Here is a 24809-nt window from a genome sequence, read left to right as displayed (position 1 = left end):
TGTTCTGCAATGTCGGATGTGTCTAGCAATGGTGGAAAGTATGGCCGAAGGCGGTCCACATTGAACACTGGGTGCAGGCCAAGGAATGGGGGAATGCTGAGCTCAAATGCATTGTCTCCCATAGCCTTAGTAATGGTGTAAGGACCATATCGGAGTGGTCTCAATTTCCGATAGGCTCCAGTAAGGCGTTCCTTTTGCAAATGCAACCAGACTTTGTCGCCCACCTGAAACTTGTGTGGCACCCGGTGTTGATCATGTCGCTGCTTGTACTTGGCATTTGATTTCTCAAGAATGTCATGGACCTGCTGGCGAATATGTTGGATGCACTCAATGAAGCTGGTGGCCTTATCTGTTTCGGACTGGACATGAGCTGAATTCATGTGAGTAGCTGCAAGTGGCATGGCCACATCAATGGGGCACAGTGGCTGGAATCCCAAACCCACCTGAAAAGGGCTATGGCCAGTGGAGCTGTGAACAGCTCGGTTGTAGCTGTGTTGAACATAGGGGAGGCTCTCGTCCCATGTGCGTGGATGCTTTGAGTTATACATGCGCAGAATGTGCACAATCATCCTGTTGACAACCTCTGTCTGGCCATCAGTTTGAGGATGGAAGGCTGTGGACTTCGTGAGTTTGGTGTCCAGCATTGACCAGAGACTGGACCAAAATGTGCTGAGAAACCGACTGTCCCGATCTGAGATGATAGACTGTGGGATCCCAAAGTGCACCCACACTCGTTCAAAGAAGAGTTTAGCAGTGGCTTCTGCTGTGATATTCTTCTTGCAGGCCACCATAATGGCCATCTTCGAGAACCTGTCGACGACCACAAAAACACAGTCATTTCCATGCTTAGTGGAAGGAAGGCCTGACATGTAATCCATGGAGATGGATTCCCAAGGTCGACTAGGGGTAGGCAACGGGGTATAGAGGTCGTGCTTCTTAATGGTCGGTTTGGCAATGGCACAAGCAGTACATGATCGGATGTACTTCGCAACATCCTGTCGAAGATTCGGCCAATAGAAATAATTTTGCAGCACTGCCACTGTTTTCTCGACCCCGAAATGCCCAGCAGCCCGACTGTAGTGTGCTTCCCAAATCATCTTGGCACGCTCGCTTGAAGGAACACAAAGGTGACCGAGGTGGCATAATAGGGCATCCTGGAGGTGAAAATCTGCAACATGCCGACCCTCCAAGAGTGTCTGGTATGTGTGGCCGAATTCTGGGTCGCTTTTGTAGAGAAGTGGCCAATCAGAAGTCTCGTGCCCACAAGAGTTGAGCACGGTGGTTAGCACCATGATCGGTGGCCGACTGAGGCAATCTGCAACATTATTGGTGCTGCCCTTTTTATACTTGATATTCAAGTGAAACTGTTGCAAGTATGTAGACCACTTTTTATGGCGATCATTCTGCAATTTCCCTTGGGTCTGTATGAACTGCAGAGGTCGGTGGTCTGTGTGGATGACCGTTTCCTTCCCCAAAATGTAATGCTTCCATTGTCGGCAGGCCTGTACAATGGAATACATTTCTTTATCATAAGTGGGGTACTTCCGGACTGTGTCTGAAAGTGTTTCACTGTGATATGCCACTGGATGTCCATGTTGAGTAAGGACTGCCCCAATAGCATAGTCAGAGGCATCTGTCTCGACCTCAAATGGTTGTTGTAAATCTGGTAACGCGAGCACTGGTGCCGTGCAGAGGCGATCCTTCAACTCCCTGAATGCCTTCTGTTGAGATTCAGACCAAAAGAATTTTGCTTTCGCCCCGCCCTTGGTGACTTGACTCAAGGGCCAAGAAATATGAGAAAACCCCAACACAAACCTGCGGTAGAAGTTGGCAAGGCCTAGAAAGCTGCGGAGCTCTGTTAGAGTGGTTGGAGAGGGCCAATCCCGAATGACTTGGATCTTGGCTGGATCGACATGCACCCCCAGTTCATCAATGATGTATCCCACATACTGAACCTGGGTCATGCCAAAAGTGCATTTCTCCAAATTGGCACATAGCTTGTGTTGCCGCAGTGTTTGGAGAACCTGTGGGATGTGGTGGAGGTGCTCTTCCCAACTCTGGCTGAAGATCAGAATGTCATCCAAGTATACTACTACAAAGGAGTAGGTGAATGGCCGCAAGATGTCATCCATTAGCCTCATAAAGGTTGCAGGAGCATTCGTCAATCCGAAAGGCATGACCAACCATTCGAAGAGGCCCTCCTTGGATTTGAAGGCAGTCTTCCACACATCGGAGGGTTCGATTGGTACCTGGTGATATCCTGACTTCAGATCGATCTTGCTGAAATATTTCGCCCCCTTTAGTTGGTCTAGGAGGTCATCAATCCGCGGGATCGGGTACCTATTACGGACAGTGATCTTGTTCAGCGCCCGATAGTCAATACAGAGTCTCCACGTCCCGTCCTTCTTCTGTACCAACACGATCGGGCTCCCACAGGGCGATGAACTCGGACGGATGTGACCTTTCTGCAGGAGCTCCTGAATCTGCCTCTTGATTTCATCGTTCTCCAGAACGGAGCGCCGATAAATTGGTCCATTGGGTAGCGGCGCACCTGGGGTCAGATCGATAGAGTGCTTGACTTGACAGTGCAGAGGAACCCCTGCCGGGGAGGTGAAGATGTCCTCGTACTCCTCCACAACCTTGTCCATCTGTAGTTGTCGTGCAGAGGGACCCCGTTTGGAGGCCGCGGCCACTGTCTTCTTCTTTCCTTGAGGGCGTATCATCAGGAAAACAAATTTCCTGGTTTTGGAAATGATCTTACTGCATTGTTTTGCAGTAATCAAAGAGATGGCGGCAGGTGGTGCTACCTCTGGTATCCTGAACAACTTATTTCCCAATGTAATAATAACAGCACGGGGCCTTGATTCATACACAGCATGTCGCTTCCACAAGTATGGTTGTCCTAGTAATACATCACAAACTTCAAGGGGAGCAATGTCACACAATACCTCATCCGTGAAGGGCTTGATGTTGTATGGAAGGCGACACTGTTGGCTCACGCGAAGATCTTGTCCTTGGTGGACCGTGGAGCCACCCGATGGTGTATGGTTGTGGATGTGTTGTGGTCGGTAAGCCCAACCGCTTCACGACCTCTGCCGAAATGAGGTTCTTTTGACTCCCGCTATCAACAATGAACTGTATCGGGGAGCCCTTTACCCACATCTGGGAGTGGAAGAGACGCTCCTCCTCCTCTGGATCTTCGGGTTCATTTTTCTGGATCTTCGCGGTAGCAACAGTGGCGCTGGGATCCGCATCAATGATCTACTTCCCTTTTTCATACCCCTTATCGGGTTCTGACTCAGAGTCGGAACATGCATCTGATTCTGAAACCTTTAGCTCAGCCACCAGTGACTGCTTGGCCCGACACTCACCTGTGTTGTGAGTGGAGCTCTTATGGAACTCGCACCATTTTCCAGTGTCCTTTCTCGGCTTCGCGGCGTTGTTCTTTGCTTGCAGCTTCGGCTGGTTGTCTTGGGCTGTCCCGCCTTGGCTTTGTCCTTTGTTCTGTGGTTTAGGGGCACCTTTCCCCTGCCTTGGATTCGCAGATCCAAAGTCTCGCTTCTTTTGTTTAAACTTCTGCTCGACCTTGACGGCATATCGGTATGTTGCGCTGAGCGAGGGGATGTTTAGGAATTGTATTTCTTCCTGGATGTACTTGTGCAGGCAGCCACGGTATTTGAGTATCAAATGTTGCTCTGAATCCTTGATACCCAACTTTGTGCGAAGGGTATGGAAAAGATTGGTGAACTCCGGCACGTCTTGGTCCCTTCCCTGCCGCAGCGTGGTCCACTTTATGTATTCATCCTCATAGCTTCCGACAGGGTAGTACTGCTCCTTGATGGCATCCCGGAACGAATCCTAGGTGGGTGCGGCTGAAAATAGTGAGCCAGTACTTTCATCCTTCTGCTCGCAGTAGGTTTCCCACCAGTCCTTGACGTGGGGGGCTGCTTTGAGAAGAGCAAAAACAATCTTTTCCCGACTCGAAAATTCATGAACAGAAAAATAACCCTCTAGCAGATTTAACCATTTATCTGCGGCATCTGCGTCTATCTGACCCTCGAATATGGGGATTTCAAAATTAACTTGTACCTTAAAGGGTGTGGCGTTTCCAGAGTAGCTGCTGGAAGCCGATGCGTTGCTTCTGGGTAGCTGCTGAAGGATCTGGGCAAAGCTGTCCATCATCGCGTTCTGTTGTCGCTCGAGGGCTTCTTCGAGCAAGATTTTGATGGGATCTCCTGCCCCCTCGTCTTTCTTCTCGTCCGCCATGGGAGGCCGTCAGGATTTGCGAGGCTGGTCTTGCAAAGGTTCAACCAGTTCAAGCCCTAACTCCTTATATCCCGACCTTGTTGGGGACATGCAAAGAAAAACAGAGAAAAAGCAGACCGCTCTGATACCACTGATCCGGATTTAAACAGAAACGCAACAAATTACAGAGATAATCATATACACACAGATGCGGCGGAAATAATACTTCATTTCATTAATGGAAAATACTGAAATATGCTTACAACCAGAAATGGAAATAAACCAGCTAGGGCGATGGTAGCTTATCTCTGAGAAGAGATGTGATGGCTACATGCCTCTGAACTGTATTACAATGAGGCTCCAAGGCCTATTTATTGTTGAGAAACAATGGAAAACCCTTAACATTCCAAAACCTAACCCTAGGAGATGAAACACCAAACTGTGGGCCCCGTTTGGGGTAAATTGGTACATCAACTTCCCGGGGTCGTAACTTTGGCATATGATCTCCGTTTGACGCGTACAATAGCTCATTAGAAAGATCTATCCGAGCACTATCATTGTTGGAACGGGCAACATCGGTCCATTCCATGGATCCATGTTGCCCCCGGATTCCCCAAAAAACGTCGTTTAGGGCCTCAAAACGGCTCCGGAAATTCAGGACCCGAAAAACTGCTAAAAATAGTAAGTTGTGCTACAATTAAGGAAACTGAAAATGCTGAGAAAGACAATGGTGGGGGTCCAGGTGGACTTGGCAGGTGGCCACCAATATCCACCTGGATCAAACCGTGCCTCAACTCTTTGAAAATCATGATGTTGTTTCCTCCTCGATTTTCATGGCCACTGAAGGTTCTCCTAAGGATTAGAGTTCCCCTTCTCTCACTGCAATTTATCTCCTCCATGAAGTCTCTCTTCTCCTCTCTCCTTTTCATGCTCTCTCTCTCAAGTGTGAAATGAAGATTGAGTTTCCCTTTCCTCTTTTGTCTCCTTGGAAAAGATTGAATTCCTAGACCTATGATCCAATGGTTGATATTTCATCATCAAATCTCAAGATGTGTGGTTGAAATCAATTCTCCCAAATAACCCCCTCACACATTGGCCCCATCACTTAGTCTCCTAATACCTTTTCCAAGTTGTGTACATTTTTTCTATTTCTTCTCATAAACTGATTTTTCACATCACTTTAATATTAAAAAAGTACACTTAGTACTTTACACAAAGTCACTTTATAAAGTACAAGTGACTTTAACATTAGAAAAAGTACATGATACAACACTTCCAAGTACTTTTTCACCCATGACATTAATATAACTCATAAATATCATGGAGACAAAAGTAATTAATGTGCTCACTAGGCTAAAAGGGATAAAAGCCTAGTAACACCTCTCCTTGGTAGTATTTTCAACAAACTAAAGTTCATAAATCCTCGGAGTCATAAGAGACTTAATAATGCATTTTCTTTTTATGTTATCATCCAAATTAGATTTGTTGTATGGCATTGGCTACTTCCTCAAGATTCTATTAAGTGGGTTTTTATTTAGGTTTTTATAGCTCCCAATATTTTCTAGGTGATCTATCATCTTGGCCGCATAATCCTTTGAGTTCATGATAATCGCAATTTGTCCTTCATCAACTTTGTGAACTACTATATTGTCATTTTTTTTTTAACTCTTTGAGATCAATTTGCTCTTTCCTAGAAACGTTGCTCCTTGGAATTCTTGCATGCCTAATTACAGAATAGTCTTGTCGAAGTTCTTCCTTAATGCCAACAGGGAGCCCCTTAATTCAATCTTTTATACCACAGATTATTTTCAAATGGGATTTTTTTGGGGCAATGGAGAATCCCAGGCCCCTTTCCAAAACATTAATAGCATCACTATTCATACTAAAATTCAAAAGGTTATCCACAATCATTTTCTTCTGTGATTGATTATGGTTGGTATCAGGATTATAAAAGGCCAAGAATTTGAGTATGAGTTTCTAGGATTTGTGCCAGATGTACCAGCGATAAGAAAAGGTGAACTATAAGCACAATGGTTGATATCCACTTCAGATGGCCACTTCTCTTCAATATTATCCATTATAGGTTCTTGGAAATCCTACTGAACATCAAACAATACAAAACCATCACTAATGCAAGAGGGTTGATCCAAAAACGAGTTTTGCTACATGTCAAAAACTTCAGGATGGTTTGAAATAATGGCACAGTCAGGGGTCAAGTCAGATCTTTGATTGTTGTTTTTTGTGTTCAGGTCAGTGGTTAAAAAAACCACAGAACTGGAAACTGGAGGCATGACTTCAACAAACACACTGCACTACACCAAACCCTACACTCCACAACAAAATGGTGTGGTAAAGAGGTGGAACTGTACTATTGTGGAGATGGCAAAATGCATATTAGAGAACAAATTAGTTCCTAACAAACTTTGGGGCCTAGGCCAATGCAATGGACACATCAATGTATATACTAAGGTTCTTGATGAAAAACAAATGAAACTAGTGTTGAAAATTTGGCAGCTCAATCAATCCTAATAGTTCAATTTTGATTTAATCATCAATATTATTGTTATCCTCTTTATGATATTATTATTATAATTATTAAAAGGAATTTCAAGGCACTGAATCATGGGTCTCAATAATGTTCTCTTACACTCTCATTATTGACATGGCATATTCCTCTTACCCTCTCATTAATGCTCTTACACTCTCTTTAACTCATTAAAGCACGACATAAAAGATTTTCTTACACTCTTTTATGCTCTCATTAAAGCATGTCATAAAAGACTCCTCTTGCGCACTCTTTAATGCATATGTTACACTCTGCTTCTTAATGGCATAAGTTACAAAGGCATTTGTACATTCTTAATGGCACGAGTTATATTTCCTAAATGGACATACTCTCCCTCTTTGCATGTGAGTTACTCCTCCTTTATGGCATGGATTTGTTGCTCCTCCTATATCTATGTGCCTCATTCTTTCTCCCGTCACTACTTGTGCATTGTGAAAGAAAAATTTGAACATGAGAGAGAGTTGCAGAAGATTGTGAGAAGAACTTGGAGAGTATGCGCAAAACTTGGTCAGCCAAGGTTGATTCAGTGTTTCAATGTTGATTTAGCTGAAGGGAAGGTTGATTCAGTGTATGCATCTATTGCTGCTAAGGGTGATCTCCATGCTACAGCTTGTTCAGATTTGGGTGAACTTACTCATTCTCTTGATCTCTCATTGTACACTGTGTATCTTTGCTGAACAATTGATTTCTAATAGAAGAAGAATTGTGTTGGGCTTTCCCTTTGTGGATTTTGCCTAGTCATTGCACCTAAATTCTGTGTCTCATTTTGTTCTTGGTTGTATTCTATTGTGCACTTGATTTATATTCTATCTATAATTGTTTATCTAATATTGCAGCATAAAGAAGTTTTGTAATAAGTGATTGTTACAGCACAGAGCATCAGAACATCAGAATTTCAACAACTAGATCAAGGATGAAAAATATTTATGTTCAAATAATATGGCGATCACCATAAAGCATACAAGTTGGTTGATTTGGAAACCAAAAAAGCATACTTTATTCAAAATGTTGTAGATGATGAAAATCCAGGGTTGTTCTAGAATAAATCAGACGGAAAATCAGATCTGAAACTTGGTGAAAATGAAGATGATATGGCTGGTGAAACATGCAGAAGGAGGTTAGTCGGCTTGACGAAGGAGAAGCCTCTAAGTATGTGCCCCATGACATTTCCAGTCAAAAGTCTGCCACAAACACCTCTAATCAGAAAGATATCAATGATGATTTGAAGGGGAAGGGAACAGAAGAATAGACCAAAATAGTGGCACAGCACCTACAATGATGTTTGGAAATGTGACAGAGGAAACAAGACCGAAAAGAGGTAACACATATGGTATGGTGAATTATGCTTTGATGGCTAACCTTCACGACTCATTTGAGCCTCAGAAATATATAATATATATGTGCCAAAGGAAGATAGAGATGGTAAAAGGATATAAAAGCTTAAAGTGATAAACAACTGTACATGGGTCCTAGAAGAGCTCCCAGCTAAAAAGAAACCCACTGGTTGCAATTGCAAATGGGTAGACAAGGTCAAGTATAAAATAGATGGAACATTTGATAAACAGAACGAAATGTTGGTCACAGAGATCTTTGCACAAAAGAAAGGAATTGACTGAGGAGGCAGTTGCTCCTACTGCAAAAATGAGAACAATCTGATTGACTCTAGCCATGGCAGTGCAGTTTGGCTAGAAACTATATCAAATGGATGTCAAGATGGAAATCTAGAGGAAGAAGCATACATGTACCAACCAAAGGATTTCAGGTCACATAGAAGGAACATATGGTATGCAGACAGAGGAAAGCTATATTTGGACTGAAACAGACTCCCAGGGCATGGTACATCAAAATTGATAATTATTTGAGAGCAAAGGGACTCAAAATAAGTCATTTTGATCCTAATCTGAATCAAGAGGAATGTTAATGTCATCATTCTAGTGGTATATGTTGTTGAATCATATAGAGCAATTGAAAAGGTAATATCAGATTTATATTCTTCTTTTGATATGACAACCAGCCACTTCTGACATTTCAACCATTATAAAATACTCAAAGAAGGATTGTAAAATACCCAATGAAGGATAAACCGAATTAATGACAATAGTCACTAACAGTGTTATTAGAACCAGACCAGAACCAATTGAACCGGCCAATTCGTCTGTTTTCAGGCCCTAATGGTACAACCAGTGTCACATAACCGGAAAAGATTGTCCAGTACCAAACCAGCCTTTTTCATGAAACCGTTCAGTTCTGTACAACGTCCCTAAGGCTCTACTAATGCTATGTAATTAATGGTAATGTTAAATTCTTAAATTCTTAAAAATGTTAATATTATCATTAATTGTTTTATGATGTTTGAGAGAGGTTCCCACCTCACTGAATTTCATATGGAGAAGGTAGAATTTTAAATCCCACTCAAAATGCAAGAGACTTCACAATTTTCAAAATTTCCAGATTGGGGGACTGCAACATTTCCATTTGATTCTATGTATGGGAGTTTGGAACTAACATTTAATCAAGAGCACCAAGCCCTCTATGTATGTTGGTGGCATCGATTATTGAACTCCTCTCTCATGACCCTAGTAAAAATATAGTATATACCCATCACTCAAACAAAATCTCAATTTGACATGTTAAGCTTTCTCTATCTTAGTTTAGTGTTTAGAGGATGATACTGATGATGAGAATCCCAGTATAGGCAATGATTTTGATGATATGTATGTATTTGTTGTAGCATGATTTTTTTGGGACTCAAGAGGCCATCTAGAGACTCTTTGTTAATTTATTCTTGGTTCAAAGATGGATTGTACTCGGTGTTATTTTGTTTATATAGACTTTGCATATTGTGTATAGGTTTGGATTCATATGGGTGCACATGAATAAATATGGTTTTTACAAAATTTGTATATTTATGTATTGTTTTGGTTGACCAGTTTTTTTTTCTCGTTTTTCCTTAAACCTGATTTTGGGGTTGACCAGTTCAATGACCGTTCTAGTTCTGATAACATTCATCACTGATCCGGATCTTGGGATGAGGCCCCCAAGATCTAAAAAATTGAAATGTCAGAAGAAAAGACAAGAGCACACAATAAACAAAATCAAAGAAACTTTTTTTATTATTAAAATAGAGAATAACTATAAAAGCTACATTGTGGTGAACAATCTGCCCTCTTAAAAGTGAGGCTAGTTACTTATAGCATTTTTTTGGTTACATTACCATGGGTAAATAGCATGGGTGGGAAAATACCATGTGTGGATAATACCATAGGAGAGTTTTAGTTACATTACCATGTATAAACACCATGGGTGAATGTCCAATTGGATCATTCCTCCGCCCTTAGGAAACAATGGTCCCCATTGCGTGAAGTTCCCTCCAGGAAAGCCTTTGTTAAAGATGAGTTGTGAACGACCAAGTGTTGTTGAAGACAACGGTTTTATGTGGTTGACCCATAACCAAGGGTTTGTGATGACCCATAACTTAGATGCATGAAGTTTCGAGGATAGAGATAGCTTGTAATCTTGAGAGCCAACTGCGATACGGACAGTGTGTGGCCTAGAAAATGGACTTTGGTGAACCATGGGTTCTTGGATGACCCACAACCATGACGATCGAAGATCCGAGGATAGAGATACCATGTAATGCTTGTGACCAATTGTGATACTGATAGTGTGCCGCCTAGCAAATGGACTTCGACGATAAGGGTTTTTGGTGGTTGACCCATAACCATGACGAATGAGGGTTCAAGGATAGTGATACCCTACCTCGAGATATTGTTAGAGCTCACATCAAACTTGGCCAATTATCTGAAATTATGCATGTCACGCCATAATGATTGAAACCAATCACCTGAAGCTACGCTTGTCAAGCCAAAATGATGCCAATATGAAGCACCATCAATTTTCTCTGACCCATTGAATGAGGAACCAAACAGATGAGCTTTACAGAAAACCAGTTGCCTTGAGTTCCATTGGATCTTGTACTATCCTGAGAAGTCAATATAGAATTTCTTCTCTTAAAGCATGGGAAGGAATTAATGACGAAGTTGTAAATTGCTAAATCTGCAATTCGAAGTAGCATATCCATTCACGACTGGATTGGTAGCATATCCATCCACACAAATGACTTTCTATTAAATCAGAAAAATCACTATGATAGCTACATTGTGCTGGACAATCTGTCCTCTTCTATGTTACCGGATCCGTCATCCCCAATGGCTGGATACGCGGATCCCCGTATTGGAGACTGATTCAGATTCACCCAGATCCGCCCAGCCTCTGTTTGTGTCTAAAATTGTTTGACGTCAGCACAAAATTCCAACTCAAGGTATGAATCACGTGATAATGGAAAAACCAACGTAGCGAATAATTAACAAGGGAGTTGGCTGCGATAGTTCATTATTTTTTTTCTTTGGTTGACCATATTATAGACTTTAATGCAAAATTATAAGCTATGGCCGTTTGGATATTATTAAGTTTTATTTTATTTAAAGTGTAAGAAAGTGAGTTTCATAAAGTAAGTTCTAAAAAGTAATTCTAATGGTCATTTAATTTAAATATAAAGTAACTTTAATGATAATTTAATTTAAATATAATATTAGTTAATGGCTATTTAATTTAAATATAAAGTAACTTTAATGGTCATTTAATTTATATATAATAATAGTAATTAATGTTTAAATATCATGATACATTAATTTTAATATTATTAAATTAAAAATTATTTTAAAAGTATTATATAAAAGTTTTAAACTTTAAATTTTAAAAAGAAGTTAAAAAAAAAATTATTCTATATAAATTTAATTAATATTTATCAATAATAAATTAATTCAGATATTATTCATCTAACAATTATTTCTTTAAGTATTATATATAAAAACTATATTTTTAAAAATTAATATATGTTTTTATTTATTTTCATATAACTTTAATTTTTAAAATTTATAAATAATTTTATATTGTTTGTACTTGCCGTATACGGATCCCGGGTTTTCAAAAGACAGGCGAATCCATATCCGAATCCAAATCCGTATCCATATCTGAATCCTGGCAACTTATGTCCTCTTACAAAGTGAGGCTGGTTATTTACAGCCTTTTCTTCGTTACATTACCATGGGTAAATACCATGGGAGAGTTTTAGTTACATTACCATGGGTAAACACCATGGGTGAATTTCCATTCAGATCAGTCGCTAATTATGATTAACTATTACTATGGTTAGTGAAGGGTTGGAACCCTTGGGAAGAGGTAGAAGAATAGTATATGTTCTCTTTCTACCATTATAACAAATAATCAAGGTGGGTTAAATGCCTGGGTCCACAACCAAAACCATTTCACTAAGATAAGAACCCACCCTATTTCCAGCAGTGAAACAACAGTGAGAAAGAACCAGCCCAAACAGGATAGCAAAAGTTTGAAACAAGAGAAGCCAACACATGTTCTTTTTCACAAGAACAGCATTTTTGGCACTGTGTCTGCAACAAAGAAAATAAAAGAATGAGACAGCAGCAAAGAGAATTTCTAGACAATTGGAAATCAGAGAGCAATCCTAAACAAACTAAAATTGTTTTCCTTTTGAAGAGACTGAACAAGAAGATCAACAAGATTTTTTAAGTATTCGCTGCTATTTTCTGATTTTGATTCGACATGACATAGGTCTTTGTAAGTGGTTTTTTCTCAGAGATATTTTTTTCTGCAATTTCAAACATGTCAAGGAACATCAATCTTGTCGACAGCTATTATGGTATATATAAAGAAAGATAGGATAGCGCCTCTAATGCATGGCTATGAAGGTATAAAATTGCTCAAAAATAGCTGAACCGATATTGGAGAAGGAACTATGGAGTTCATATTTATGCAGCATCATAAGATAGATAATTTAAATAATTTCTTTAGGACAGAACCAGTTCGACTCCTAATTTGAAAGATTAAACGTCATTGTCAATTATTCAAGCAAAAGAAAAGCATAAGTTTTAAGAGCCCCCCCCCCCCCCCCATCTATCAAGAAAAGTCAACCAAGGTCTCATAACTTTTGCTCAATAATATTATATAAAGTGGTGAGATCCTGTCTAGGTACCTTCAAAATATTGATACGATTAGTCTCGTTTGCCAGAAATATTTGTGACAATGCTGCATTCATTAAGCCAATAACAGCATTTGCTTTTTCCTGGATATATGAGTTGTCACTGCCATCCAGCCTAAATTCTCTGTCAGCTACTCCTTGATCAAGTTCATGGTCATCCAACACTGACAGCTGACATCGCAGAAGAAGCCTTTCCAAAACAATAATAAATCCACATCTTACATAATTATACTTTGATTTCAAAAGTCCTGAAAGTAGTTGAACAGATGAAGAAATTCCATTTGAACTTTGGTCCTCCGAATGATCTGGATCTGATCTTTCAGAGCTTCCTAAACGTCCAAGTTGCTGTTGCAAATTCTGAATATTGATCTTATGGCCTTCCCTAAACATTTCAGCAAATAGCAGTTCAACAAGCCAGCAATAACCATTTTGACGATAAGTAGCTCTTGGAGAGTGCAGAAGAGAACTCAAAGTGCTCCAAGCCTCTGAAACTCTATTTGAATCTCCTATGGTCTCATGCTCTAACTGTCCCTTTTGAATGTGAGTAAGACCCTCACTCACCATTGTAATATTAAGCATCTCTGAAAACTCGTCATCTAAATGGTTGTATGTTGCTATTACAGAATCCAGTAATTTGACTATGTCATTCAATATCTGCAACATTATGAGTTTTGTCATTCAAAGGAATGCAATTACAATGAAAAAACAATAGCATCAACATCTGACTTACTAGTGCTACAAAATTCAGCCTGCCCACCTTTCACATCTTGCAAAACTTATTATATAGCTATGATACCTCTAAATAAATTAAAATGTAGACTATCCTTTTATTTTCAATCTGAACGAGATGTTGGACTTTCACCCTTGTACAATCGCAACCCACAATCATACCTCAGCATTAAGACGACCACTGTTCACATCTCGAGACATAGCTTTAACAATCATTTTTTTTAACTCCTCCCCAACATCATGCAATCCTAGTTTAAGTGCGACAGCAAAGGCCACTGGTGCATCTGCAAGGGCAAGCACTGTTGCAACAGCTTGAATTTCATCATAACTGGGTAAGGGGGTTCCACAAGCTAAGTGCTTGTTCTTGAGCTTATGCAAAACGTAGTCAAAAAGAACCCCAAATAGGTTGTTCTTTGCTTCCACGGCATTTGCTCTTGCATACTGCATATAAAATAAGACATCATTTAGAGCTCCAAGCATACCATGAAGAAAGGAAGAATGAAGATGTGAAAAGAATTCCAACAAGCTGAGAAGAAAGAAATAAATTGATAAGAAAATGGTAGGATATCCACAAAAGTTAGCAGTGACCTTACGAGACTTGAATAAACATAACATAATAAGCAAAGGATTCTCCATCAAACATAATGAAGTAAACTACTATCTTAAGGGTCAGACCCACTAGGTCAAGCATTGACCCCAAATAAACAAATGACGACAACCTTTCCTGCCAATGAAGAATATTACTAGCACAACCCACATTAAACGTGCTTGGTGTATGACAATAGACATATATGAAGCACCAAGTATCCATGGTAAATTTGCTTCAGCCTCATCTTCTAGCTCTGAGTAAGAATAGTTTGTTGTACACATGGTGAAAAACAGCCATCTGCCAATGAAGCACCCTGACATATGTAATGTATTAAATTGTAACAGACATATTTCTGAAGTACAGTCGAACAATCTGACAATCTGTGCTGTCTTTCAGGCTTTGGACAATGGCACAGATATGTGAGCTGTTCTTTAATTTTGATTTGTTAAAATTGTCAAAAAAAACTTCCCAATGTGGAGACATAAGTATGTCAATTGTCGTAGCGATTATTCACATGTACTTCCTCTGACTGGATATGCTCTAGGAATAGGAATGTATAAAATAAAAGATAACAACATCAAATAAAATAATATATAAACAGAAAACCACAAAAAACAAATTACACTGCCCCAAAAAAATATATTATTTTAGCTCTTAAAAACATTTAACACTGACTCCTTGTCAGTTTGTGGGGAATAAATATGCTAGATTCAATCATGGATACAAAACTCAAAACTCAAAACCCTGATATCCTGTAAAATTCAAAACAAGTTGATGCATTAGTAGCTACAGGAACAACTCCCCCAAGGGTCTACAAAGGCAACTCAATGCCCTCACCAGTTTTTATGACAGCAGACAGCTGGTGGTGAACGTTAGCAGAAAGAAGATCATGATCTTTAACACTCTTTCAAGGTTCCAATCCTTCTTCAAAGAGAAGGTCACAGAGATTAGTACAGCTGTCCAATTTATGGGTCCTACTTTCAGCTTGAGGCCTGCTTCTCAACTACGATCAGTAAGCATTACCCATCTTTTTACTTACTTGCACCCGTGTTTCCTTATCAACTTTCAGGACCCACTGTTTTGTATGGCTCTGAGGTCTGGGTAACCAGTGTCCAGTCAGTTAGACAAGGCCATAGAGAGTCCAAACTATCATGCTACAGAATAAGATCCTTTGTAACTGACTGTTCCTTGGGTCCTTCTCCAAGCTAGCTTTTCGACCTTACCCCTTTTGAGTTAAGAAAATTTCAGGCTGGCCTCCTTTCCACACAGGATCTGTACAAGGCTGTTCAGCTGTAGTATGGGAGAGGCATCCATACCTAGCACTTCCTTCCTTAAAGGAAGCTGCCTCCATGGACCTCCTAGGAAATAGACTGAACTAATTCTTAAGGGCTTCTTCACTCCTTCAATCCATTGACATCTCCATCGAGCATCAACCCTACTTCAGGTATTTTTTGGACAGTCCAAGCCACCCCCTCCCATTCAGGATAAATAAGGCAATCAAAGAAGATAGATTCCAGTAATTTATTTAGGTCACTTGGATCTCACCCACACCAACCCCCCTCCCCCCTTCCCCACAAAAAATAATAATAAGAGAAGAAAAGGTCACTTGGCCCTAAGACAGCTTTCTGCTCTCACAATATTTTGCAATCCACCAAGAAACTCAATGTCTATCTTGATTACATTCAGTGTCTTCATCTTCAACAGTCCCATATATAATGATATCCAGTTGAGATATCATTGTCTATCTCAAGAAATAGGAAAGTCCTTTGCTACCTTCTTTCTCTATTCAAACCAAAGATGTTTGGTTGTCTTTATTTAAAGTGCAATCACTTTGAAGGAAGATCTTGTGTTACTTATCCAGACCCAATTCCACCAAGTTTATCACTTCCTTTCCCAAATTATCTCAACAAATGAAGGCATCAAGTGCCTTGCAGACAATCCAGTCATAAATAGTAAATACTATAAGCAGTAGCACGGTGAGACATTGTACACTCTCATTCTGCCATGAAACAACCTACCTACGCAAGGTCACAGAAACATACCCACCACCATCAACTTTGGTGCACCACCATCTGGCAGTCTAGACCAAGCAGTCAATACCCATTTATTAGATTTCACTCTTCAACCTCAGAGGTTAGAAGAAATTTATAACCTTGGTCAGAATAGGCATTGCACCATGTAAATACTCCAGACCCTTGTACGAAAATCAACACTATTGTGCAGAAAGACAAGTTTGCCTGTTTGCTTAGATGTAAACTCCTTCATCTTAATGGAGTGGATAAAACTATAAGTGGACCAATTCCTTTCAGCAGCTGAGCAACTGGCTAAGTAAGGTAAAAAACATATAGCAAGCTTCTAAATCTCTAGAGCTTAGTCACAATATATCCTCTAGCATCCAAGGGGATTCACTTGCCCCATTGCAGCAGCATTCCAAAATCAAGAAACTGTTGATGAATTACCATTGCTTAGTCATCGCCATACATATTCGATAGCACATCAATAAATATCTGTTTCACCTCATGATCGTCAACTTGTGAGACTCCTAGCCTCTCAAAATACCTACCATTCAAGATTAAGTACATAATCAGTCATATGAAGGGGTGTGTTCAATTTGTTCCAACTCTTCTTTATCAATGTTTAGAGTTATTTGAAACTCCCAAGAGGGGTCCCTCTAATCAATGATGCACTTTATCTTGCAAGTCATATTGTCAATTTCCCTTCATATATCTCCAAAAGAGTCGGCCAATCTGAATGTGCATGCATGCCCGTCCATCTCCACTACTGGAGATGTGAATGAGTCAATATATTTGCACTCACTTCAGCAATAATTTGTTTTACTCTATTTCCTGCTCTATTTTACGATATACCCCCATCTAGGCCACACAACTCTAATTTGCAAGGCCTCTTGCATCTCATTCTTATGTTCAAAAATAGTGAAAAGATGGGGATATTGTATATTTTGTTTCAAGAATGCCTTTACATGCTTCCTAATACCCACCCAAGTGGGTAACCCCTAGGAAAAACATTTTCTCCTACTTGTTCACCATGCCAGCCAGCAGCCCTATGATGATCTACAGATAGCTAGCCTCAAAGGCCCTCCATCCATGCTCCAGTCAGTGCTTTATGACATCTAGCTTACTCTTTAGATGAAGGTGGGTCATCTATTTTAAGGTACATTAAACATTTTTGTAATCAAGTTCTTTCCTTTAATGTTTAAGGGCATTCTAGTATAGATCACAGGTAGAATTGGATGATAGACAGTTTTTGAATGTATTCTTGTTCCCATGCTTCAGTTTGGTGGTCATCCTTGCCCATAGTCCAGTGTGACCTGTTGGAATTTCTAACCCGAAATTCTACTGCAGTAACTGATTTATTTCTCCTACTTATTTCTCACAATAAGTTGTTTACAAAACCCTTCAGTAAACATTAAAATAAATTCTACTGCAGTTATCAGATAATAGCATAGAGAAAAATAACAGTGATATACAAGCACAAGAAATTAGAATCAATCACATCAACACAATTATTTTTGGACAATTGTCCCCGGAAAAAGCCAATGCAGGAAAACCGGTGCAGCAAATGAGGGTTTATTATTGTTCAACAACAATCTCTTTACAAGGAACAATTTTGCAATACATAGAGAAATATTCAAGAAAACACCTGAGATAATTTTCCTCCTAAGCTAGGAGAAATTCTGACACCCCAAAGACCATTAAGCCTTCACTGTGTCACCCTTGCATCATCTGTGTGAGGACTGCATCATTTGCATGAGAACTCGTCCCTGCCTGCGCTATCTCTCAAAGCTCTCCCTCTGCGTTTTCTCTCTGAGGTACTGCGTCACCTCCTCAATCTCTCAAAGCTCTCCCTCTGTGTTGTCTCTCTGAGGCACTGCGTCACCTCCTCAGTCTCTGACTGACGCTGAAACCCTCCTCTTCCTTCACCCTACAACTCTCCCTCTGAAATCGAAATATTTCTCCTTAAGAATGGATTTCCCTCGGGTTATTGAGTATTTGCCCGGTGTGTCTCCAAATGACTCTCAAGTCTTCTCTTATACTTTTCCTGTTGATGAATCAACGGTCGAGATTAAGTCCCTAATCAACGACTAAGATTAAAACAGACTTGATCCTCGTCTCTTAGAAGCTTCTCACCCATACCTTTATTAATACCCATTAATATTTATATTTTTCTAATTTTAGACTTAGGAACCCATTAAAAATATTAATTATTTTAATAACTCATCATTCGGGTGGAATTTCTCCAAACAATTTCTAGGTTTTGGAGATCTCATGAATTCTAGCCCCTCCACAAAATTTTGAAGCTAGATCACATCTGATGCTACCCATAATCAACACTCCTTCTTAGCAAGGAATGTGTTCTAGCCATGCCTCCCAACAGAAGCATCACACTAATCCATGACATCGGTCCTCTGCGTTGTTAATGCTCAACCTACTGCCCCTCATATACTACGTTGTTGCACCCTGTATTGTTGCCCATGACATTGCAATTGTCACAGCTACATTTGTACTGCAACTCCCTCTGAAATGTTGCATCATGTTGCCCATAGCACTGCCACTGCTAACTGTTGCAATGCAACTCCTTAAAATATCCGCTTCTGCTATTGAAACGGATTCTTAATCATCCCCATCTTTTCCCTGAAATAAACAAACTTTGTTCTTCCAAGAGCCTTGGTGAGAATGTACGGCCCCTCGTTGGACATAGTCTCTGACAAAGCGACACCTGATGTCATTGTACTTCGGTCAATCATGAAAAACTGGATTCTCAGAGATCTTGATGCAACTTTGATTATCACACAAGATATTGATCACTTCCATCCTTCTCCTGAATAGATTCACAAGCAATTTCCTAAGCCATATGGCTTCACACAAAGCTGTGCTAGCTGCCATATATTCAGCTTCAGCTGAGCTCAGAGCTACGGATTTTTGTTTCCTACTACACCAAGAGGTCATTCCCGATCCAATGTTGAAACAGTACCTAGTGGTAATTTTCCGATTTACTGAACTTCCAGCCCAATCTGCGTCAATGAACCCACTTAGCCTAATGTCATTACCTTGGGTGTACATTAGTCCATGCTCAATTGTTCCTCGTATATATCTAAGAGCATGCTTGGTTGCTGCCCAGTGCGCCCTCCTTGGTTCCACCATGAATTGACTGAAGGTGTTGACAACATAACAAATGTCCAGCCTAGTATTGACTAAATACATCAAGGACCCTATGAGCTGCATGTACAAGGTGGGATCGACTTCTTTATCTTCGAATGCATCAATCTTCTTCCAGTTGGTAATCATTGGAGTAGCCATAGGTCTACAATCCTGCATTCTAAATCTTTTCAAAATCTTTGTAGCGTATCTCCCTTGTCCAAGGAAAATCCCACCCTACTACTGCCAAACTTCCAACCCTAGGAAATAATGCATTGGTCCCAAATCCTTCATGTCAAATTATGTAGCTAGGTTTTCCTTGCAATCTTTGATAAGCCTAGATGAGCCTGTCAGAAAAAAATCATCCACATATAACGCCAAGATTAGAGGCTCATTCTCTACAACCAGATAGTAGAGGTTAAGATCTGCATCTCTTGACAAATCCAATCTTCTGCAAGTAACCATCAATTCGACCGTACCATGCTCTAGGTGCCTGTTTAAGCCCATACAAGGCTTTCTTTAACCCGCATACATGAGATTTCTTCTCATGTGTCTCAAAACCCGCTGGTTGCTCAATGTATATTTCTTCTTCTATCATCTCGTTCAAGAACATCGCCTTGACATCCATCTGGTGAATCTCCCACCCCATCTGTGCTGCAAGGGATATCATGGATCTAATAGAAGTATACCTAGCTACTGGGGCGAAGGTTTCTTCATAGTCTATCCCTTCCTTCTGAGCATACCCCTTAGCCACAAACCTGGATTTGTATTTTTCCACACTGCCATCTGCAGCATATTTGACTTTGTAGATCCATCTCGAACCTACAACTGACCTGTCCTGAGGCCTAGGTACCACTTACCAGACATCATTGACCATTACGGAATAGTATTCCTCCACCATAGCATCTACCCATACTTGATGTTGAACGGCCTCCTTAAAACTAGAGGGTTCTCCAACATGAGCCACCAAGACTTGATATCTGTCTGGTTGTCTATGCTCCCTTTTCTCATTCCTAGGTGCACCGATGAAATCCCCAGCATCTCGTAGTATCTGTTGAAGTTCCCGGCTCATTCTACCACTGGTAGTGGGTATATCTATCTGTTGCTCCTCTTCTTGAGACTCCACCTATTGTGATACCTCTGCAATTTTGCCTTTTGGAGAAATATCGGTGCTAGTTTCCATTGGTCGAAGTCGCAGGGCCAATGGATCATCCTTTAACTACTCTTCGGAAGGCATTTCTTAGGATTTTCTGAAAGCTCTGTCCTCCATGAACTTTACATCCCGTCGAATTACGATCTTCCTATTCCCCGAAAAATAGACTCTATATGCCTTAGCATTCTCGCTATATCCCACAAGATATCCTTTTTCCGTAGTCTGATCCAAATTCTTCCTCTTTTCTTCGGGCACATGGCGTATGCCAAACTCCTAAATATCTTTAAATGGCTCACCTCAGGCTTCTTACCGGTGAAGACACTCTTCGGAGCAATCTTACCTAATGCCCTGTGAGGAGTGTTGTTCTGGACATACACTACCGTGTTGCATGCTTCTACCGATAGAAACTTTGGCATATCCTGATCATACAACATCGCCCTGGCTGCTTCAATAATAGCCTTGTTCGTCCTTTTTGTTACTCCATTCTGCTCTGGATTATAGGGGGTTGTCCACTCCCTTCTGATGTCTTCCCTTGCGCAAAAATCAGTGAAGTCCTTGTCGATGTATTCTCCACCATTGTCTGAGCGCAATATCTTTATCCTCTTTCCTATCAGATTCTCAACTAGAGCCTTGAACTCTTTGAATTGACAAAAAACGTCATCCTTGGTTTTTAAAAAGTAGATCCAAGTCTTTTTGGAATGGTCATCAATGAAGGTGACGAAGTATTTGGCACCACTAAGAGCTTTTGTGAACATGGGTCCGAAGATATCTGAGTGTATCAATCCCATAAGATTCTTAACCCTATTGTTGATTCTAGAAAATGTCGCTTTGGTGTACTTGCCTAGTGTACATCCTTTGCATACATCATCTCGTTTGGTACTCAACTCTGGAACTCCTTATACTGTTCTCCCGAGAATTCTTAGAGCCCCATGGTGTAAGTGTCCCATCCTCCTGTGCCATAGTTCATTCAAATCTTTTTCCCCACTGCTGCCTATCAGTGCCATTGGAGATTCTAGCTGTAATCTATACAGCCTCTTACTTCTAACTCCAATCTGGGCCTTCTTTTTCCAACGCAAGTGTTTGACATATACTTTCTCCTTAATGAAAAAAACATCATAGCCCTTGTTTTGAAGCTGAGATACATAGACTAAGTTCATCCCCAATCTCCGCACATGCAGCAAATTGCTTGCTCGAAGTCGATCCCCTACTTTTGTTTGAAAGACTACAATACCTCTTCCTATGGGGGTACATTTTGATTTATTTCCCATGGTGATCTAGAAGTTCATCCTTTCTTCCTGATAATTCGAAAAACATTCTTGTATTCCTGTCATGTACCAGGAAGCTCCACTATCTATATACCAAACCTCAGAGGAGGCAGAACTCGCTAAGCAAGCGACTTCTTCTTCTAGTCTGGAAACTAACATAGAATAATCATGATCCATGCTCCTCGTGCTCTCTTCTTGCTCTGGAGATCTGCGTGAGTCCCCCTGAGTTGATGCCCCTGCATCATGCTCCTGACTCATAGCAGATTCTTTAATCCAGTTGCCCGATCTTTGCTCTGATACCATGTTAGAATTTCTAACACGAAATTCTACTGCAGTAACTGATTTATTTCTCCTACTTATTTCTCACAATAAGTTGTTTACAAAACCCTTCAGTAAACATTAAAATAAATTCTACTGCAATTATCACATAATATCATAGATAAAAATAACAGTGATATACAAGCACAAGAATCAATCACATCAACAAAGTTATTTTTGGACAATTGTCCCCGGAAAACCCCAATGCGGGAAAACTGTTGCAGCAAATGAGGGTTTATTATTCTTCAGCAACAATCTCTTTACAAAGAATGATTTTGAAGTACATAGAGAAATCTTCAAGAAAACACTTGAGATAATTTTCCTCCTCAACTAGGAGAAATTTTGACACCACAAAGACGCTTAAGCCTTCACTACATCACCCCTGCATCATCTGCGTGAGGACTATGTCATCTAAGTGAGAACTTGTCCCTGCCTGCGCTATCTCTCAGAGCTCTCCCTCTGCATTGTCTCTCTGAGGTACTACGTCACCTCCTCCTCAATCTCTGACTGATGCTTAAACCCGCCTCTTCCTTCACCCTACAACTCTCCCTCTAAAATTGAAATCTTTCTCCTTGAGAATGGATTTCCCTCGGGTTACAGAGTATTTGCCCGGTGTGTCTCCAAATGACTCTTAAGTCTTCCCTTATACTTTTACTGTTGATGAATCAACAACCGAGATTAAGTCCCTAATCAATGGCTAAGATTAAAACAGACTTGATCCTTGTCTCTTAGAAGCTTCTCACCCATATCCTTATTAATACCCATTAATATTTTTATTTTCCTAAGTTTATACTTAGGAACCCATTAAAAATATTAATTATTTTAATAACTCATCATCTGGGTGGAATTTCTCCAAAAGATTTCCGGGTCTTGAGGATCTCATGAATTCTAGCCCCTCCACAAAATTTCGGAGCTAGATCACATCCGATGCTACCCAAAATCAACATGACCTTCCCTGAGGCCTTTTTTTCCACTACCCAAGAGGGGCAAAAATAGGAGGCACTAATTGTTGTTGCGTATCCATGGCAACCCATACTTTCCATCTCTTCCCTTAATGCATGTCTCATCTTCGGGTTGATTTTTAGCTATAACCAATATTGGTTCTATGGTTTCCTCAATCTTGAGTAGTGGCCTGGAAACCTTGCCCTAGATGTTGATGTAGCAGAAAGAAAAGAAAAAGTATGAACCCTAATGATCAAATGCAAAAAATTGGTTGGGACATAAGTACATGGACAAAAACCTAGCCTGAGCTCTACCCCCCTCATTAGTCCTCACCCAGTTCTTGGCTAATGCATAAGCAATCAAAATAAAGAAACTATGAATATCCCAATCTCGGCGAACAATAAAAAACTTCATTTTTAAGGGTAATTTGATGCATAAATAAAAGCTTCTAGACCAAGCTACGCAAGAAAAGGAAAATCAATAAGAAAAAGGTGAACAAGAGGGGTGGTAAAAATAGGCCAAACAAAAGTGTAACTCAAGTCCCATGATTCTTCTCTCTTCACATTATAAAGCTCAAGAATGATGGAATTTCATAGACAAGACAAAGATAGCGGCATCCTCCATGAAGTAAACCCCTACCATATCATTAAACATTTACACTTGGTGATTGATGGGTCGACCTAGAAACTGTTCCTCCCCTTAGGATTGGAAGCACCTAGTAGGACCTTTGGATTACCATCCCATGTCTAAGCACGGTAAATTGTTTATAAAACCTAAGTTAGGAAGACATTTGAAGATGATATTTGTGTAAAGTACTTTTGTGCCTTTTGCATTACATATGGCCCACTATGATACTCCTATGGTTATTTTACTTATGATGATGATCTCACTTGACTTTGAGGGTATCTTTCGGACGCTTTCTCCCAAGTACAATTGCCATCCCTTGAAGGATTGTTTGAGACTTCTCTAGCAATTCAAAGAGGCTATCCAGCCCCACTTGAGGACCCTCCAATGCACATAGCCAAGACATTGACCACTTTAGCATTGATCTTGGGATGTATCAAACACTAACGATGACCTTCTACTCTCCCTCCAAAGCCTAGAACATTGCACATTCAAGCCAAGACATTACCTACAAAGAGGACATACCCTACAGAGTCAGTTGCACGAAGCGCTGAAACATTTCAGAGTTTCCGAAATGGGTACGTTTAGAAACGTCACCTCCAAAAAATGGAGAGGTCGGCCGAAACGTTGATTGAAATGTCATATATGTATATATATACAAATATATATATATATATATATATATATAAGTGAATAACACATTAGCTTGCAAGAAAAGAGGAAATAAGACCCATAGAAGACAATTTAGAAGGAAAACCAAGTCTATATTAACTCTCGTAAATGATTACATGATGGTCGAGTTTCGACTGAGTTTCAAAGTTTCGAGTACGGGTACAGCCCAAAACCTCAGGTTCCTAGAAGTTTCATGCAACATAGCCTATAGGCTACAAGACACCCCCAAGCTAGCACTGTACCTTCTTGCTGGATGTTGCCCTATTTCTAGACCAATTTGATGATGAAGATGATGACCTGAGATCCCTCTGGAAGGGAAGGTACATCTTCCTAGATGATGACATCATGCCCTAGCCTTATGACATCACCCTCATGAGGCTTAGAGCAATGATGTGGATTTGGTTGAAGATGACATGTTGATGAGGAGGGTTTTGCTTGATGAGTAGACACCTTGTTAACAAGGAGATAGTTTTT

General features: G+C 40.3%; 1 protein-coding gene across 4 annotated transcripts in view; it reads right to left on the bottom strand.

Annotated features, from left to right (window-relative positions):
- The window catches only part of LOC149190093 (uncharacterized), a 230443-nt gene that overhangs the window by 23964 nt on the left and 181670 nt on the right, over positions 1–24809 (bottom strand). For 3 of the 4 annotated variants that reach the window (XM_089412032.1, XM_089412030.1, XM_089412031.1), the window contains exons 12-13: positions 13779–14057; positions 12882–13541 (exon numbers count right to left, since the gene is read on the bottom strand). The exons of the other annotated variant lie outside the window; for it this stretch is intronic. In XM_089412032.1, the coding sequence (XP_089268158.1) occupies positions 12882–13541; positions 13779–14057 (939 nt within the window). The remainder of the gene's footprint in view (positions 1–12881; positions 13542–13778; positions 14058–24809) is intronic. 4 annotated transcript variants of the gene reach the window in all.

This window comes from Pinus tabuliformis, chromosome 3_1 (assembly GCF_031772625.1).
Source record: "Pinus tabuliformis cultivar Carrire ecotype Pingquan chromosome 3_1, CPIR1, whole genome shotgun sequence".
In the NCBI taxonomy this organism is placed as follows: domain Eukaryota; kingdom Viridiplantae; phylum Streptophyta; class Pinopsida; order Pinales; family Pinaceae; genus Pinus; species Pinus tabuliformis.
The sequence above is the reverse complement of the archived record's forward strand: the minus strand, read 5'-3'. Positions and strand labels throughout refer to the sequence as shown.